The sequence below is a fragment of the Adiantum capillus-veneris genome, chromosome 7 (assembly GCF_014529385.1).
Source record: "Adiantum capillus-veneris isolate H3 chromosome 7, ASM1452938v2, whole genome shotgun sequence".
NCBI lineage: Eukaryota > Viridiplantae > Streptophyta > Polypodiopsida > Polypodiales > Pteridaceae > Adiantum > Adiantum capillus-veneris.
The window spans coordinates 31,808,819-31,827,179 of NC_140937.1; the positions used below are offsets into that span (position 1 = coordinate 31,808,819).

Genomic DNA, 18,361 nt, shown 5'->3' on the forward strand with positions numbered 1-18,361 from the left:
AAAATCTGCAAGGGCCAACTTCTCCACACGAGCCAAACCTCGTAGATCCTTCTGCGAAGCTCTTCTCTATGATTTGTAACTTGTTTCTTGCGCTGGGAACCTACAGGTCTCGACCTCTCTATTTTGCATGTCCGTAAGCTTAATATCATTAGCCCTTTTCCAACTCCTAAAGTCAACTTACTTCTTGACTTACCATCAACCCTGTCTAATAACTCAAGGGGTCATGCCCACACACTACGCCCCCTACCATCCATAAACCACACTATGGGCCCACCTGCGCTACGAGTCCTCTAGAGTCGAGATCACATGAAAGGGCCGAGAGGGAGACCCAAAACACTCACCCCTCCCCCAAGAGAGCTCGATGTTCTCGTCAAGTGCATCACCATATGATCCAGCATTGCCACACTCGTGATGCCATCTTTTGCTTTTGCCTCGTTAAGTACCCATATACTAGTTCGAAAGACCATCTCATGTCTGCCCCACTGTCACATCGGTCTCAGCTTAATATATTTTAGTAGAATTCAAAGCCAATATTGCTTTAAACGGTTTGAGTTTTTTATTTAAACAATATAGTGTAGAGTCGAAACAATAATATAAGGCGCCCCTGCTCAGCATCCATAGCCTACCGATTGAGTGATTTTACTGTGATGATTGCACCGAAGCTTATGGACTAAGAACTCATCGCTATAATAAACCCTAGACTGTTGTTTATGACGTAGAACATAAAGTTACCTCTGCTTTTCTTTTAACTTTAGATCTCTCTTTAAATCCATCTCCTGCCTACTAATTGAGCCATTCTATTGTATTGATTGCACTAGAGCTTATGAACTGAGAACTCATTAATACAATAAACCCTACACCATTTATGACATAGAACATAAAGTTAGCTCCGCTTCTCTTTATTTTTAATTTATATCCTGTATCTTTTGTATTTGTGTTAACTCTTGTTTTGTGTGTGGCAGAAAGGACATATATTCACAACAGTGGACTTCGGCTGCACAACCACGACTCTAGCTCGACAACACTACAAGGTCCGTTATTTGCATCCAATTCCCCATGCCTATGCGTTTGCTTGGCCCAACACATAAATCCCATTGGGCAGGTTACGACTTCCGTTTCTTATAATTTCTGGAGAGACCATAGTGCCAGCTTTCTACCATACTTCTGTATGGCACTTCTGCATGACATGCACTATATATTTAGCATTTTTGCTTTGCGTCTGACTGTAAGACGAAATGTTTAACTATTCACATTGCTTTTATGTAGCTTGATCCAAATATTGTCCTCCTACTTGCACAATTGGATGACACCTATACACGATTACCAATCTGATAGTGCAATTTAATTTGTATAGTCTGTTGATGCTTTTTGTATTTTGAGTTTGTCAATGCTTCCTTAAGTTTAGTTTAGCCACATGTTTTCCTCACTTCATCGTATCTATATATCAAATAGACATGCACTTTTTTTCTCATAGTACGGCAACTCAACTTATGTATTGCAGTCCTCAATGCACTATGTACACATTTACTTTATCCTAGGTGGTTGATGTGAATCTACGTATATCCTTGTTTGGAAATGCATCCTATATAATGGAATCCATCGTTCTCCTTTGCATAACCATTCTATAGCACGAGGACAACCCTTTATCCCTGCGTGATCCTCCTAGGTATGTTTTGCACCGGGTTCTGTGATCGACAACCAAGACTCCTTGCTCCCTCCGACGGTGACAATACATAAACACTCTCTCTCTCTCTCTCTCTCTCTGCGGTTCTACGAGAAATATGAGAAAATTGACTACGTTTAATTTAGAGTAATAAATACGTATACAATTCTTTCTTAAAAGTTTGCCAATGCTGTGAAATTGGACCACTTTACCGACAACTATAGATGTAATCAATCATCATCTATGCAATTAATTTTTAAAAATTTGCCAATGCACTTTGTAGTTTTTGTAGTTGCTTACTTTAGAATCTGCATATGTCGTGTTATGTTCTATAGCAACGTGCGTAAAACTCCTTCTCCCTCCTCACATCAAGCTCAAAACTCGTCCACTAAAAAGAGTACTTCCGCAGGGGAGAATGGCCTCGGCCCTCAAGGGCAGCAATGAGTTGTGGGCGTACCTTTTGCGTGACCCACGTGACAACCTTTGCGTGCTCTGCGCAACGAGCCATGGAGAGTGAGAGCATGGTGGATAATCATGTCACTATCGGAGGAAGCACAACAGTGCGGAAGAGAAAGAAGAGGTGAGGCAGAAAACGGAAAAACTAGCTGGTCTTCTGTCACAACGTGATGGGTTTCCTTCTTCTCTATCTAGTGCTGGTGGAGGCAGGGGTGTCTTTTGTGCTTATGTACGGAAGGCCCTCAGTTCTTTACAATACAGTGTTATGGGCGATCCAGAGTGTCAACCAAGGAGCCCCCTTTTCCGTGGTATTTAAGGGCTTTGCAGGATCCTTAGCCCTCATGCTTGCTCCCACTCTTTTTCGCATATTCAAAGCACGCAGGCGCATTGCATTTTCTGGATTCCCTACGGCCTCCTCCGATAGTCTTGTACTTCAAACACACCTTTTGGAGGCATGTCTCATCGGTGAGCATTCAAACATTACTGATTGATACCTCGTTATATTATCCTGCATTGACATGAACTTATTAGAATCTTTAAATAATCTCATTTTTGTAAATCTAATTTTGTCGTAAAAGGTTGGTGTGCCTCCTTTCTCCATGCTCAAAGGCTTGGATCTCCACGCTCTGTCTCCGAGTATACAAGGCCTTTGACTTTTGTGAGCCCCTACCATAGTAAATCAATTTAGTTTGGCCAAGGTACTCTGTCACTCCTAAGTGAACCAAAGTCCTTTCCCGAGAGTAAATGGTATTTGTCCCGAATCTCATAGCATATTGGATATCTACATTTAAAGTGCTTTTCAAGACTCATGGTGGCTTAATCTAAGGATCCTTCTTGCAAGCCCCATTCAACGGTGTCGCAAATTGCTGATGAGGCGAGTTGCTTGTTGACTGTACAAGTTGATGATATGGCAGGCTGCTGATGCTGCTGCCTGTCTTATGTCTGGTGCTCTCTTTGGCCCCTTTATTTTTAGAATGCTACCTCCACCCCTATATGTAGGGCACGTGGGAGGCTTGGGCTTTTATATGTTGATCACATCAGTTGGCCTATTGGTGTCAAACAAGGTTGCATTTGTACGTACCAATCTGTATAGTACTATATGTTCGTACAGTACGGACTCAAAACATATGGAGAGGTATGGTACAAGCAGTTTTCTTAGTCAAGATTTTGGGGGAGCTCGTCTAGCATGTATGTACGGACCAGCTTGGCTAGTGTTTTCGTGGCATACATGCCTTTTCAGCCTAATGTTTTAAGTTGCAGAGCTCTTTGGTTTATCATAGAGAGAAACTTGCTACCACAGAAAGTGCTCAGAGTGTCGACATGGATTTATCTATTGCCTGTTTGTTTCTAGTTGCACAATGTAGTTTTAGTGTTATGTTTCTTGAGTCGTGCAAATAACACTATTAGTGATCATCGGAATTCTGAAGTGATATGAAAATTGGTACCGCGGAATGGCTGAAGGGTCTTCTCTTGTGCTAGTGTTCACTCTATAGTGCTAATCTATGAAGTAAGTTCGTTACAGGCAGTGTGTATAGAATCCTGAAAATTGCGGCGCTGTGCTGATGTGGCAGATTGTACGGATTTTCGTAAAATCTGTTGGCATATTTTAGCAGTTTCTATGTGGGCTTTTTGGGAGCAGATGCTTTTGGGGGTTTGTGCTTTTGGGCTCTGGCTTTAGCCATCCCATGTAAGTTTAATAGAGCCCTTGGGCCTTCACTCTGCAGTGTTTTTGGATGCAAGAGTCTGAGAGCAGAGGACCCTTGGGAGTTGTACTGTTGCGAGCATAATAATAAAGAAATACCGAAAGAGATGCTAGTCTTTGGGACTAGTGCATCTGGGCGTGGGACTTTGCCGTGCCGTGTTGACTCTCTTTCTCTGTGACGGGTTTTAGGGTTAGGGTTTCTACGACGAGGTCATAGATGCATCGGTCCAATTCATTCGTTTGGCCCGCCCCAGACTCACTCTCCCTAGAAAGGTGGTCCATGCCAATCTCTTGGTCAAAGCCAAAATCGTTCCAAAATCTGAGGAGTATCTGCTTGTCACGTGCACATCTAACCCTATGTGCATGTGAACAAGCTACTTCAGGTCTAGGGTTCAATTCAGCTTAGGAAGTGTTCTGGCACCTTTGTGAGCCTGTGCGCAAGCCGTGCATGTCCAGGCACTTAGAGTAGTTGCATATCCTCTGGTTGCACACAGCATGATCATCAACATGACAGTCAATACCCATCATGAGCATTTTACAGTGCACAAAACCCATTTTTCCTATTTTATCCATTTTTCACTTATTATTAATAAGTGACTTCGTTGGGAAACTGGGTAGGGCAACTTTGCTAAGTTGATATATAAGAAAACTAGCGCTGGCACTTTTTGGTAGAAGAGGCAGCCAACTTACAATGCACCTTCTCAGCAATACCGGCAGGTGACCTAGCGTTTCCAACCAACAGCAGAACAAGACCAGCGTTTGGCTTCAGTTTCAGCCTAGCATTTTCAACAGTACCAGATCAGCCGTGGCTTTTTTGCAGATAGCATCAGTGTTTTGCAGATTGACGGCGACATATCAGCCCCAGTCATTAGCGTTTTCAGTTTTCAGCACTTAAGACACCGCAGATCCCGCCCCTAGCTTTGCAGATTTCACCTACCCGCAGCAGATTCTCGCCGCACGGTCAAATCAGCCAGCATTTTCAGATTCAGCCCGTTGTTTGCAGGTTTCAGCATTTGCTTTTCAGCGCATTGTCGTCGCGTTGTTGCCATCGCCGTCCTCGCCGACACCGTGTCAGAATTCAGCAGTTAACAGATTTGCAGATTTCAGCCCCTAGCGTTTTCAGATTTCAGCCGGTCTCGTCGTCGTCATCGTCATCATTGTCGTCGACATCGTCGGCAAGTCCATTGCATCTAGACCATTGTACCAGATTTGTGCAATCAATAGCATAGACCTCTCTCACCATAGAGAGGGGGGCCCTTGGAGGAGGGTTTGACAACCTTCTGGTGTCGTATTCTTCTCTCTCTCTCTCTCTCTCTCTCTCTCTCAGTCTCAATACCTTCAGTCACATGAGCATAGTTTGGAGCACTCATCTTGAGCAAAGTTCAACATTCACTTCCGTTGCACCTTACACTGCTAGGTCCTCCTCCTCCATCCACTTCGCATCTAATGCCGGATAGTTCTTGAATCTAACCAAGAACCGCCGAATCACTTACCTTTCATCTTTCTTTCCTTGTGTGCCAAAATTTGTTAAAGAATGAGTCTCCTCGCTCTCTTTCACTTCGGGTTGCTCATCAGGCTCCCCATCAACTGGTGTCACGAGGACGTGGCAATTGTTAACTATGTCACGAGGACGTGGCAGCTGCTAACTCTAGTTGTTGGTTTCTTTCCAATGATTTTTGTTTTATTTTTGAGACCCTCTTTTTGAAGTTGCAAATGGTCGGACATTGTATGGCCAATGTGAACGGTAGTTTCACCGGTAGACGGGAAGTGGGTCGGTACTTGAATTTGTATAGTAAGAGGATGTCTAGGCTCAGTTCAAGATCATGTAGGTCCCTCCGTCGCACTTACCAAGTTGGTGGATACTAGGAAGTGAACTCAATAAAGGCATAAAGCCAAGGTGGGTCACCAAAGGAAAGTTCCCGACAGTTGGGCCACATTGCCTTTTTGGATGCGGTGCCAGTGGGGATAGATGGTCAGAAGACCAGTGGGAGCCCAACGGAAGCATCTCCTAAAACTTAGGGAACTGCTTTTTTGGGCCATGAAATCTGTTTGCGTCGTTACCTCCGGAATGACAAGGGGAACATTTTAGAACTCTGCCATGAAGTCAACTGGGCAACCGGTCGGGAGATTTTTAGGCGGCAACCCCAAAACGGGAAAATGCTTGTAATCGCGCCAAGTGGCACAAAATGGTGCACTTTCCTCTTGCAAAAAATTGGGCGCTGATTTTTGTAGCTGAGAGGGCTCATTTGTGAAACCTGTCTCACAGGTTAAGAGCTATGGAGTGCTTGCTTTCCTCTCTATGTACAGTGTGGTGCAAGGAGTGATGACCTGCACACTACACACTGCTCTCTCCCCCCTACGTGCAGTTATGTGATGCCTCACAAGAGGGCTCTTCATTTGATTGATGTACATCTGTGTGGTTTCATGCTTTTGTGCCGAGGCAAGAGCCTCTATGAGCAGGAACATGAGTAGCTAACTACTACTTCAAAAGCAGGCACCGGTGAGGGTGATAACCTCACCGTGCAGGTGCGATTTCAACGCTGAATATGCGCTGTATTTTGACTGTTTTTCAGCCATATGGACGCAAGCACCCGTGGGAATAGTGCCCCACTGCTAGAGGGCAGTTCGAGGATTGTTTAGGGCTGGAACAGGGCAAAAACCAGTAAATACAGCGAGCTGAATTTACTGTTTTTGGGCAGGAATCAGAGGGTTTATGGCAATGGAAGTGAGTTCCAACAAGGGAATTGGTTTCGGGCAAGTTTTGGGGCTGTTGTGTTGCTAAAATTTTGCCAAAACAGGCGGTATCTAGTTGGATACAGGTAAAGAATTCCCAGGACTCTACTTTGAAATCTACCCTCTCAAAGAATAAAGAAAAGCTGTAAGGGGTGCCAATTTTGGGGCCTATAGGTTGTCAGCGTTTGCTCGGAGCATTCTAGCTTTCGAGATGTGTGTGTGCTTAAGTGTTAATTCGTGTCTCGCAGGTTCCCTTTGCAAAGTATTCTCTCTCTCTCTCTCTCTCTCTCTCTCTCTCTCTCTCTCTTTCTGTCTAAAGTTTAAAATAAAGAATTTCGGGTGAAAGCCAAAGCCTACCGCCCCATGGGTCGGTTTCAAGGTTCCATTGCTGGGATATCAATCACTTTTTCCTCAAGAAGTGAGCCTCGGTTGTCTTGGTAAAGACACAGAGTACATGTAACAAACTGCTGACGTGTCAAAGCCTAAAGAATGGAGCCAACTTACAGATGCCGGCCGAGGGGCCTAAACCGTAAGAAGAACAAGTAACAGAAGAAGTCCTCCCAACTTATGGGGACCCCGTTCGATGGGGCCCCGGCCCATAGTTACCCGGAACGCGGAACAGGAACGGCGACGGGATCCCCGCGGAATGGGGGAACGGCTAGGGGTCCGAAACGGGAACGGCGCGGAACGGGAGGTATAAAAAACACCCAAATAGTGCATTTTTTAGCTCCTTGTGTTTAAATACAAGGAGTATTAGAGTGCTTTGAATACTCCTTGTTTAAATACAAGGAGTATTAGAGTGCTTTGACTCTAATACTCACAAAAAACTCGTTTTGAAGACCATTCAACCTTGCTATGACTAGATGATGTGTGTGAGAGAGAGAGAGAGAGAGAGAGAGAGAGAGAGATTTGAGAGAGTGGGAGGGAGAGGAAGAGAGCTTGAAGGCTTGAAGCCTTGAGCCTTGAGAGAGTGAGTCTTGAGAGGGAGAGATCTTGAGAGTGTGAGAGGGAGAGAGCTTGAGCCTTGAGGATTAGCTTGTGGAGAGAAAGGGGGAGGGGGGTGCATTTTATGAGTCCTTGAGGCCTTGCACACTTCAAAAAGAAGCCCAAACATTTACTTCAATTTTTTCAATTTTTGCCAAATTTGTTTGTAGCCGTTGGCCGTTCCAGGGGCATTCCGAAACGTTCCGGGGGCGTTTCGGAACGACCGTTCCGGTTTGCACTGGCCACACGGAACGTCTGACATTTCGAGACGTTTCGGAACGTTCGGGAAGGGAACTGCACCCGGAACGGGGGCTAGGGGGCGTTCCCCGGTAACTCTGCCCCGACCCCCAAGTAACATAAAGGATTAAAATAAAGCAGGTTGGCAGATTTCCGAAAATGGCATTGGCATGATGACGTGGCAGGCTTTACGGATTTCCGCTTTTTGCGCTGGCTGATGACGTGGCAGGTTGTACGGATTTTCGTGATTTAAGTTGGCAGCTTTTTGGCTTTGCTTTTGGACCAGATGCTTTTAAGTTTGAAGGCTTTTTACTGTAAACTGCTCTTTAGGCCAAGGGCCTTTAAATATGAGGTTAGGGCTCATTCTCTGGCATGCTTCCTGGAGAAGGTGCAGAGTCTCGAGTACCGGCTTGTACTTTGATGAAGCAATATAAAGAAATACCGAAAGGGGCGCCAAGGTTTGGGGCCAATACTCTCTAGGGTGGAATTTCTCCACTCCGTGTCGCGTGTCGTCTCTCTCTTTCAGTTCAGTTGTTATTGAAGTGCTAAAAGTCTTTTCAGTCTGCTCTTTTCTATTGGCACGTGGTGCTTGTCTTGTGACAGTGGTATTAGAGCATCATGTGTGTGCTTTTCTGAAAGCATACCGGTCCCACAAAAGAGCAGACAGAGCTTTATTTGAGGTATCTTCGCCCTCCAACCCGGACTTATTAGCCACTCCCACCCTTACTTCATCGCACATCGGGCGCGCTCCCGTCTTCACCGCTCATGTCTTATAGGGCATAAGTGTCACAAAGTGATGACGTGGTTGCCCGCTCTGCAGGAAACCCTAATCTGTTGAAACCCTAATTTGCTGAAACCCTAACCCTAACCCTAATTTTTTGAAACCCTAACCCTAATTTGCAAAAACCCGAAACCCTAATTTGCTGGCTGTTGCGTACGGAAAAGCTGACACGTGGCTGTCCGGAATTTCCGGGATTCGTGGCGCAAATTGCGAGATTTTGGCTAACAGCTTTTGGGCGATGTTTTTACGCTTTTTGCTGGCTGCTTTTCCCTACGCTTTGGGAGAGAGAAAAAGCCCCTCTTTGCTTTATTTTAGCAAGAGAGACAAAGAGAAAGCCTCTGCTTTATTTATTAAAGGAAACAGAGAGAGAGAAGTTTTGCTTTATTTTCAAAGCTTTTACTTGAAGCTTTTGGCTCTGCTTTTGGCATCCCTTGTACTCTTTAAATAAGTGGGTAGGCCACTCACAACTCAGAGCATCTGGACGTAGAGTCTGAGTGCGAGCGCCTGTCCGCACTCTTGTACTTTGAACTCAGATTAATACAAAAAGAAATACCGAAAGGGGCGCCAGTTTTTGGGGCCAATATCTTTAGGCACGGAACTCTGCCGGGCCAGTGTCGAATCAATTGTGAACTGTGAACTGTTTTGAAGTGGTTATTTGTGCTGTCGTGGTAGATTCTTGACTTTGGAGTGTCCAAGTTTGTTACAGTGGTATCAGAGCACGGCCGATTTCTCTTCTACAAGAAATCCGATCCCAATTTTTTTTTTCCCGTGGCACCTATGGCTTCAGGCAAGGATCAGTCGACTCCCCCTGCATCTGGAGATGCGGGAAGGGATCACAACGAAGATTCCGGTAAGGAGTATGGCCCGCCTCGGCCTACTTCGGCGGAGCGTTGATAGATGGAGTGTCAACTATTGATCGGCGACGCAACAAAGCGATGCTTAATTTTGCCAAGGACTCGAAAATGGCAAAATATATATGAGCAAGACCTCTTTAGAGGAGGTGCACACGCAGTGGTAGAAAACCACACCACCACCCCCAAAACCCGCTCTCAAGAAACCAAGAAGTATACAGAAAAGGAATTAGAAGAGGTGGTGGATGCACGAATTGCTCAGCTTTTTGACGCGCAAAACAAAGCTGAAAAGCACGGCAAAAAGCAGAAGAAAGGCACCGACTTCCCGGGCTATTTGGGTCGTCAGACGACATTTGAAAAGGTGAAACAGAAGAAGCGTGTTCGATTTGAAGGAGTACCTAGTTCTTCTTCTTCTTCTTCTTCTTCTGACAGTTCTTCTAGCTCATTTGACTCGAGCGAAGAAGATAGAAAAGGCAAAAAGCGAAGCAAGAAGCACCGCTTCAGAAAGGGCAAGAAAAAGGCAAAAAAGTCTAAATCTCACCCCGTGAGTGACAGTTCTACAGAGGACTCGTCTACAAACAGTTCAGACTCTGATGAGAGCAACTTTTTTGCAAAGAAGAATAATTTTTACAAGGCCAACCAGTATGACTTTCTGGAAGACAAAAGCAAGAAAGTCAGAGAGTTTAAGGAAGGTGGACAGTCAATTAAATTTGACACGTTTTTTGGTTATAGAGATGCTTCGAAGGCTTTGTCTTTTGTACAGCAGTTTGACATCGCTTTTGCGGGAGGACGTTACTCAAAGCCCTTTAAGATTCGGAGAGCTGCCTCTTACTTTAAGGGGAATGCTCGAACTTGGTGGTCCACGCTTCTATTAAGCAAAACTGCGCCAGTTAAATGGCTGAAATTCAAGAGGCTTTTTATTTCTTCTTGGTTGACTCGAGAGTATGAACGTGATATACGAACTGCTTGGAACCATCTTCGGATGACGAAGAAGGATACTGTGGATACTTATTGCGAGAGATTCTGGAGCTCTTTTCTACTCGCCTCTTCATTTAAGAAGATCTCGTTCAAGGAACAGATTGAGCGGTTTACCTTGGGTCTACCTACAGAGATCCGAGATCACTCCTTGGAACAGAAGTCAGCTTCTATTTAGGAGTTGATGAGTCATGCGAAACGGGGTTTTGCCATTCACTCTGGCAGTTTGACCTACCCCACTGATGAGATCATGACACAAAGAGCCGAACAGACTTCGACAAATGAAAGTAGAAAGAGGAAGAGCAACCCAGAAAAAAAAGATGCACGACCCAACCTTACTCCTCAGGAGCGAGCTCGCTTCATTAGGGAGGGGAAGTGTCACGTGACACATCCCAACCCTATGTGTCCGTGGACAAGCTACACCATAACAGGGTTTCCGTCAAGTCCAGTCAAGTTAGATTAGAAGTGATCTAGCACTTTTGTGAGTCTATTCGTAGACCGTGCATGCCCAGTCACTTAGAGTAGATGCATATCCTCTGGTTGCACATTGCATAAGCATAAGCATTTCCATTAGATTCCATCAGAGACACTTTGGGGATTTTTCAAATTTTCCCTATATTTAACATTTTTCACTTATTTATTAAGTGACTTTTGTTGGGTACTCAGTAGGGCAAATTGGGTAAGTTAATATATAAGCAAACCCAAGTTAACACAAATTGGCAGATGAGCCAAGGAGCATAGCAGGCTACCAAGCAACAGGTGTTCCCTCCCTCTCTCAGCAAGACCCTCTCCAAGCAACTTGGTGAGGCCCATTCCCCCGCATCATCATCATCTTGGGATCGCCCCTCTTCTGGCCTGCCCTAGCGTTTTTCCTCCCATGCAGACATCGCCAGCAGAGCTTGAAAGCTAGCGTTTTTCCCCTAGTCACTTCAGCGTTTTTTGGCCACTACTAACGCCAGGCAAACCTCAGCAAGTTCAGCGATTTCATCAGCAAATTGCAGCAGATTACCATGGCATGATACGGGGTTATTAACACTTGGAAAACTGCCATTTTCAGCAAGAAGATACCTGCTGCCACAGCGTTTTTCAGCCAAGGGTCTATCTCCAAAAACGCAGCATAAAGAGCGGGAAGTCCAGCGTTTTTCATCATCACCTCAACCCCGACAAGGACAATCAATTTCAGCCATAAAACCAGCGAGAAACAGTCATTTTCAGCCACCAAGAAGATCACAGATTTCAGCCTAAGTCGCCGTCGTCATCACCGTCATCGTCATCGGCACTGTCCCATTGCATCAGTCCATTGCATACGCATTGTATACCTTGTGCAATCAAAGTAGACCACTCTCGCCGACGAGAGTGGGGCCTTCGGAGGAGGGTTTTACAACCTCTCGGGTGTCGTATCTCTTCTCTCTCCTTCTCTTAGTCTCATTCACTTGCACGCACAATATCCACTCACTTTGTTCGTGATCACAGCACTCTCCATAAGACGGAAAGCTCTCTCTTTCCCTAAGAACTAAAAGGAACCTTGAGCAATAAAGATCACTAATCTTGAGAAAATACAACATTCATTCCGCTGCACCTTACAGGAAGTGCTTTGGATGCGGGGAAACTGGACATATCTCCGCGAAGTGCCCTAACAAGGTACCGAATGAACAGGATGAAGAAAGGCTAGAAAGTTCTAAAGCAGCTGAGGGACGTGGCAGAAAAGGCAGATAACAAGCAGAATTGGTACCACATTGTGTGGCACCCGAACCGAATCAAATGAATGAAAGTACAAACTTTGCCGCTTTTCGGGCAAAGGGAAAGATCAGGAAGCTCTTTTGAGGGAGCCAAGGCCAGCTTCTTGAATTAGCGGCTCGATTTGGAATTACGCCCGACAGGTTGAGGCCACAGGCAGAGGTAGTTCGAGAGGGCACCCGGACGGGATGTTGCCATTATACTGAGCATTGACAAACTTTGTTTGCAATGACAGGGGTGTTTAGGGCACGCGGAGTTTTATGTAATTACCTTGGAAGGTTGTGACGTTCTACTCGAAATCCCTTGGTACCACAAGAACAACGCCGTGGTTGACTACCGGGCCGAGAATGCGACTTTGACAAATGAAGGGCTCAGAGATTGTACTTGATGAACTTCAGTTTCTTTACTCACTTTTTTTGGGAGAGAATTGAACGATGAATGAAGGTCGAATATGTTTGACCTGAATAAAAGAACGCCAAGATTTTCTCCACACTCATGCCGATTGCTTTTCAGAGGGCCTACCAGGTGAGTTACCATCCGCTCGTCCTGAAGATCATACTAGTGATCTGATACCTGGAAGCACACCACCGAACCGGCCACCTTATCGTGTGAGCCGAGCCCAGAACGAAGAGATTATGAGCCAAGTGAAAGACCTCTTGGAAAAGGGTCTTGTCCAGCCTAGTACTTCACCGTATTACTCTCCAGTGTTGTTGGTTTTGAAGAAAGACGGATCTTGGAGAATGTGCATCGATTATAGAGCTCTCAACAAAATCACCATCAAGAATAGATTTCCGATTCCTAGGATCGATGATATACTCAATAGATTACAAGGATCCTCGTGTTTTAGCAGGATTGATTTGAAGAGTGGATATCATCATATCAGAATCGCGTCGGGAGACGTCTACAAGACAGCTTTTCGAACGACTTTTGGGTTATTTGAGTTTTTGGTGATGCCTTTTGGCCTAACCAATGCTCCTGCGACATTTAACCGGATGATGGACATGATTTTTTGGCACTTTCTTTGACGATATCAATGTTTTCTCCAAGAATGAGGCAGAATATAGAGATCATCTGCTTCAGGTCTTTCAGGCATTACGAGATCACAAGTTAGTGATTAATGCAAAGAAAAGTGAATTTTTCCTACTAGAGATACACTTTTTGGGACACATCGTCTCAGCAGCAGGAGTGCAAATGGATCCGGCCAAGATAGAGACTATCCGTGATTGGCCCGATTTGAAGAATGCCCATGAAGTTAGAAGCTTCTTGGGATTGTGTTCGTACTACAGGTGGTTCATTAGAAAGTTTGCAAAGGTTGCTTCCCCTTTGAATATCTTGACACAGAAAGGCGTCCCTTTCTCGTGGGGACCCACAGAGGTGACTGCCTTTCAGACTTTGAAAGAGAAATTGACTACGGGACCAATTTTGACTTTGTCGGACTTGCAGAAGTTGTTTGAAGTATATTGTGATACTTGTGGTCGTAGTCTGGATGCGGTCTTAATGCAAGAAGGCCAATGTCATTGCCTACGAGAGCTGATTGTTCTCAAGGTCGGAATTGACAACACAAATTTGTGGGAAAGAGCTTTTGGCGGCTATCCATGCTCTTATTCAGTGGCGACATTACCTACTCGGAGCCGATTTTACGGTTTTCACAGATGGTGGGGGTTTACGCTACTTCTTGTCACGGAAGCAGCTATGGGAAAAAGCAGACGCGGTGGGCAAACATTGTCACGGTTTACTTCCGGATTGTCCATGTGCAGGGACATAAGAAATTGGTGGCAAATACTTTGTCCGGAAAGTCGTTGGTTTCGGCTATTTCCGCGATACATCATAGGAACTTCGAGGATATGGTTGGTCAATACGCCACATAACAGATTTTGCAGATGTATCCAGTTGAATACAGAAAGGGGAGATAGTAGCGGACTATTCCATTCGGGATGGCTACTTGAAGAAAAAAACCATGTTGTGCGTTACACAACCGTTGAGGAAAAAGGTTATGACCGAATGCCACTGTCCGCCTTTACAGGTCACCACAGCATTGCTACCGCCATGAAAGGGGTAGAGAGAGACTTCTTCTGGGCAAGACTCTAGAAGGATGTGGACGAGTTTGTGCGCAGTTGCTTGGTATGGCAGAAGGTCAAGTTGACAGGCATAAGCACAGGGATTGTTACAGCCTTTACCCATACCCACCCACCACTGGGAAAGGATTACAATGGATTTCATCTCCCGAGAACACAGCGTGGGCACGATTGTTTATTGCCCAGGTCTTCAGATTAATGGCATACCTGAGTCGATTGTCTCCGACAGGACCCCAGGTTCACGAGTTTGTTTTGGAAGCCTATTTGGGAGAACATAGGCACGCGGTTGCAGTTCTCGTCATCGTTCCACCCGTAGATTGACGGGCAATTAGAGATTGCTATTCAGTGAAACACGATTAACTCTTTGATGGGGAAGGTGCCATTTGAGATTCTTGAATTTGCTACGAAGGTTTCACCCTTAGCACGAAAGATAAGATTTTTCTTTGAAGCCGACCAGTTCACGAGGGACTTGGTTTGGAAGGCTTTGCAGAAATTTCAGGAAAGACAGAAAAAGGAAGCAGATCGCCATCGTCGCGATTTGAAATTGAAGGAGAATGATTGGGTGCTCTTACATTGTGGGAAGGCACGCTCGAGAAAGAAATCAAAAGGGCAAGGAGCGGCTTCTTTGTAAGCTTAGCATGACATAGTGTGGACCTTTCCAGGTTTTCCGAAAGATAAATGATATCTCCTTTGGACTGAAGCTGCTAGAATACTTGGAGGATTTACATTGTTTTTCATGTGAGTCTCTTGAAGCCTTTTGAAGGCGATGTGCTTGTTGATGAACAACCCGAAATGGACGAAAACGAGCAGATACTCGTTCCAGAACAGACATTGGCACAGAAAGAAAGAAAGAAAGAAGGTAAAGCGAACTGACGGTTTTTGGATTAATTCAAGACCTACTTTGCCTTGGATGCAAAGCGAATGGAGGAGGAAGACCTAGCAGATATTCCTCGGAATGAGAATCTTTACCTTGAAGCTTTTGGTTTAGCATAGTCTATCCAAATGGAACCCAGAATTCAGCTTGGTCGAGGATTTGGTGCAGTGGGTTTGCACAAGAGTGGAGTTACTCCGCTCCTTTGTCAACGGATGCCTCGATTTTTGAATAGTCACTGATGTCTCTTTGAGCTTCAGGGATACTGAGAGCTGACAGTATTCTGCTGGATGACTTTATGAAATGGAATTCTGGAATATGAAACTGATTTGTTCTTGACTTGTTTTTAAGTGGGCAGGAACTGATAGACGAAATGACTGCAGCATTTTGGTCTAATTGATCTCGAATAGACATGGTTGCAATAGGGGTTAGTCAATCGGACATCTATGAGGTCCCAACTGGATCTAGATGCGATTGCTAGCTACATTGCCGATAAATCATGGTCTAAGATCCGAATGAATGTTGAATGTCATGTGATGTCCTGTGATGTGACTGTCGATTGGTACATGTGCTAGATGTGTGTTCCTAGTACGTAGATACTAACAATCAGTGTCTGCTAAGACAATTTATGGCCTCTGTCTGTTTTGCAGGCGTAATCGAGGGCGATTACAATGCTTCCAAGAGGGGGGTATGTCACAAAGTGATGATGTGGCTGCCTGCTCTGTAGGAAACCCTAATCTGTTGAAACTTCAACCCTAACCCTAATTTTTGAAATCCTAACCCTAATTTGCAAAAACCCGAAACCCTAATTTACTGGCTTCTGCGTACGGCAAAGCTGACACGTGGCTATACGGAATTTCCGGGATTTGCGGTGCAAATTGCGGGATTTTGGCTGTCAGCTTTTGGCGATGTTTTTACGCTTTTTGCTGGCTGCTTTTCCTTACGCTTTGGGAGAGAGAAGAAGCCCCTCTTTGCTTTATGTTAGCAAGAGAGAGAGAAAGAGAAAGCCTCTCTGCTTTATTTATTAAAGGTTACAGAGAGAAAGAACTTTTGCTTTATTTTCAAAGCTTTTACTTGAAGCTTTTGATTTTCAGCTTTTGGGCTCTGCGTTTGGCATCCCTTGTACTCTTTAAATAAGTGAGTAGGCCACTCACAACTCAGAGCATCTGGACGTAGAGTCTGAGTGTGAGCGCGTGCCCGCACTCTTGTACTTTGAACTCAGATTAATACAAAAAGAAGTACCGAAAGGGGCCCCAGTCTTTGGGGCCAATATCTCTAGGCACAAAACTCCGCCGGCCAGTGTCGAATCAATTGTAAACTGTGAACTGTTTTGAAGTGGTTATTTGTGCTGTCGTGGTAGATTCTTGACTTGAAGTGTCCAAGTTTATTACAATAAGCCATTAAGATCACTTGCAAGAGAAGGATCCAAAGATTTGTGTCGAGCTGCTATTTTTCTCAAAGACAGTGCCATGCAGATGTTGATGTCTACAACTACCAACTACCAAGCGGCACACTTCCAAGGACTTCGCAAGCTTTCAAGAAAACTTTTGCCCGAAGTTATATGGTTTCTGACGCCTTCATTCGGAGTGCAACTTCTGGCAGAGTGGGGTATCCTGAAATGCTTGCCATGGAAACCCTAGCAGATTATAACTTGAAATTTTCTTGACATCTCTCAGTAGATGTCTCTTCACGAGCAGATGACCTTGGAGGTCCAGTGCGATTGCTATCTTGGGACTACCATCGCCGCCAAAGAAACACTATTTGGGCTGATGGACCATGCTGTGCTCGGCTACGACCCTATGGGATGAACCTAACCCTAGTTTTTGGTGCAGGTTTTAGGATGGAAAGTCAATAGACTTGTCGAGATTGCTTTTTAAGTTTGAAAACTATTTGAGAACTTGTTTGGTGACCCTTTTTGGAATTTGTTTGAAATGGATAGTATCTGTTTTGAACCTGTTTTGGTGCCGATTTGAATTGTTTTGACTCTGGTTTGATACTGGTTTCAATGATTGGTGATTTTACTCTCGGGTGAAATACTGTTTTGGTTTGAACCTTGGAACGACGCAGGCTAGTGTAGGGGAGCGTTTCGTTGTATGTTTGAAAACCTCCGAATGACGCAAGCAGATGCCTGGGGAGCGTTTGGTTGTATGCTTGTAAAGTAATTGTTGTTGTGACTCTCGGCCCGGACCTGGATGGTTATGCAGGAGGAGTATTAAGAAGTCTGAGCAGTGGTTACTCTCAGCACCTCCAAACGATGCAGGCTGCGGTCTGGGGGGCGTTTGGTTGTAAAAGGCCTCTATATCTCTCGGCCCGGACCTTTTTAGATTATGCGAGAGGAGTGATGAGGGAATCGTTGAATATCTCCCTGCCCGGACTTTGTTAGGTTATGCGGGAGGAGTGTTCATCGGCGACTTTATGTTTCTATGTCTTGTAACATGCATATGTGAGCATTTGTGTTGCATTGTGATGTGCCAACTACTGAATATTCCTAATTGGATGAGATTGCCTGGGTATGTAATTTTAGTGCATCAAGACACCCGTGGAAGATTAGTACGGTCTGGGTGTGATGGCTAATTTTACTACGTCGGAATATCAAGAGTTCCGATCTGGAAGAAAGGAGAAGCTAACTGCTTGATCAAAACAGCCGAAAGGAGAAGCTAACTCCTTGATCAAAAGAGCAGAAAGGAGAAGCTAACTCCTTAATAAAAAAAACAAACTAATTGTCCCTCGGAATGTCTCCAAAATTTTTGAGCTAACTTGAGTTGTTTTGCAGATATGCTGTAATCGCGGACTATTACTCTCTTTCAAGAAGGGGAGATGTACCAAACTGCTGACGTGTCAAAGCCTAAAGAATGGAGTCAACTTACAGATGCCGACCGAGGGGCCAAAACCCTAAGAAGAACAAGTAACAGAAGAAGTCCTCCCAACTTATGGGAACCCCGTCCGATGGGGCCCCAAGTGACATAAAGGATTAAAATAAAGCAGCACCCGCATATACGCAAAAATTGATGACGACAGATTTTCGAAAATTGCACTGGCATGATGACGTGGCAGGTTGTACGGATTTCCACGTTTTGCGTTGGCTGATGACTTGGCAGGCTGTACGGATTTCCGTGATTTACGTTGGCAGCTTTTTGGCTTTGCGTTTGGACCAGATGCTTTTAAGTTTGAAGGCTTTTTACTGTAAACTGCTTTTTAGGCCAAGGGCCTTTAAATATGAGGTTAGGGCTCATTCTCTGGCATGCTTCCTGGAGAAGGTGCAGAGTCTCGAGTACCGGCTTGTACTTTGATGAAGC

At 44.9% G+C, this 18,361-nt stretch overlaps 1 protein-coding gene across 1 annotated transcript in view; it reads left to right on the plus strand.

The window, feature by feature from the left end:
* Positions 1 to 2,007: 2,007 nt before the first annotated feature.
* Positions 2,008 to 18,361, plus strand: part of LOC147453643 (uncharacterized) — a 72,272-nt gene continuing 55,918 nt past the window's right edge. The window contains exon 1 of the mRNA XM_086515763.1: positions 2,008 to 2,584. Coding sequence (XP_086371889.1) covers positions 2,290 to 2,584 — 295 coding nt within the window. The 5' untranslated portion in view covers positions 2,008 to 2,289. The remainder of the gene's footprint in view (positions 2,585 to 18,361) is intronic.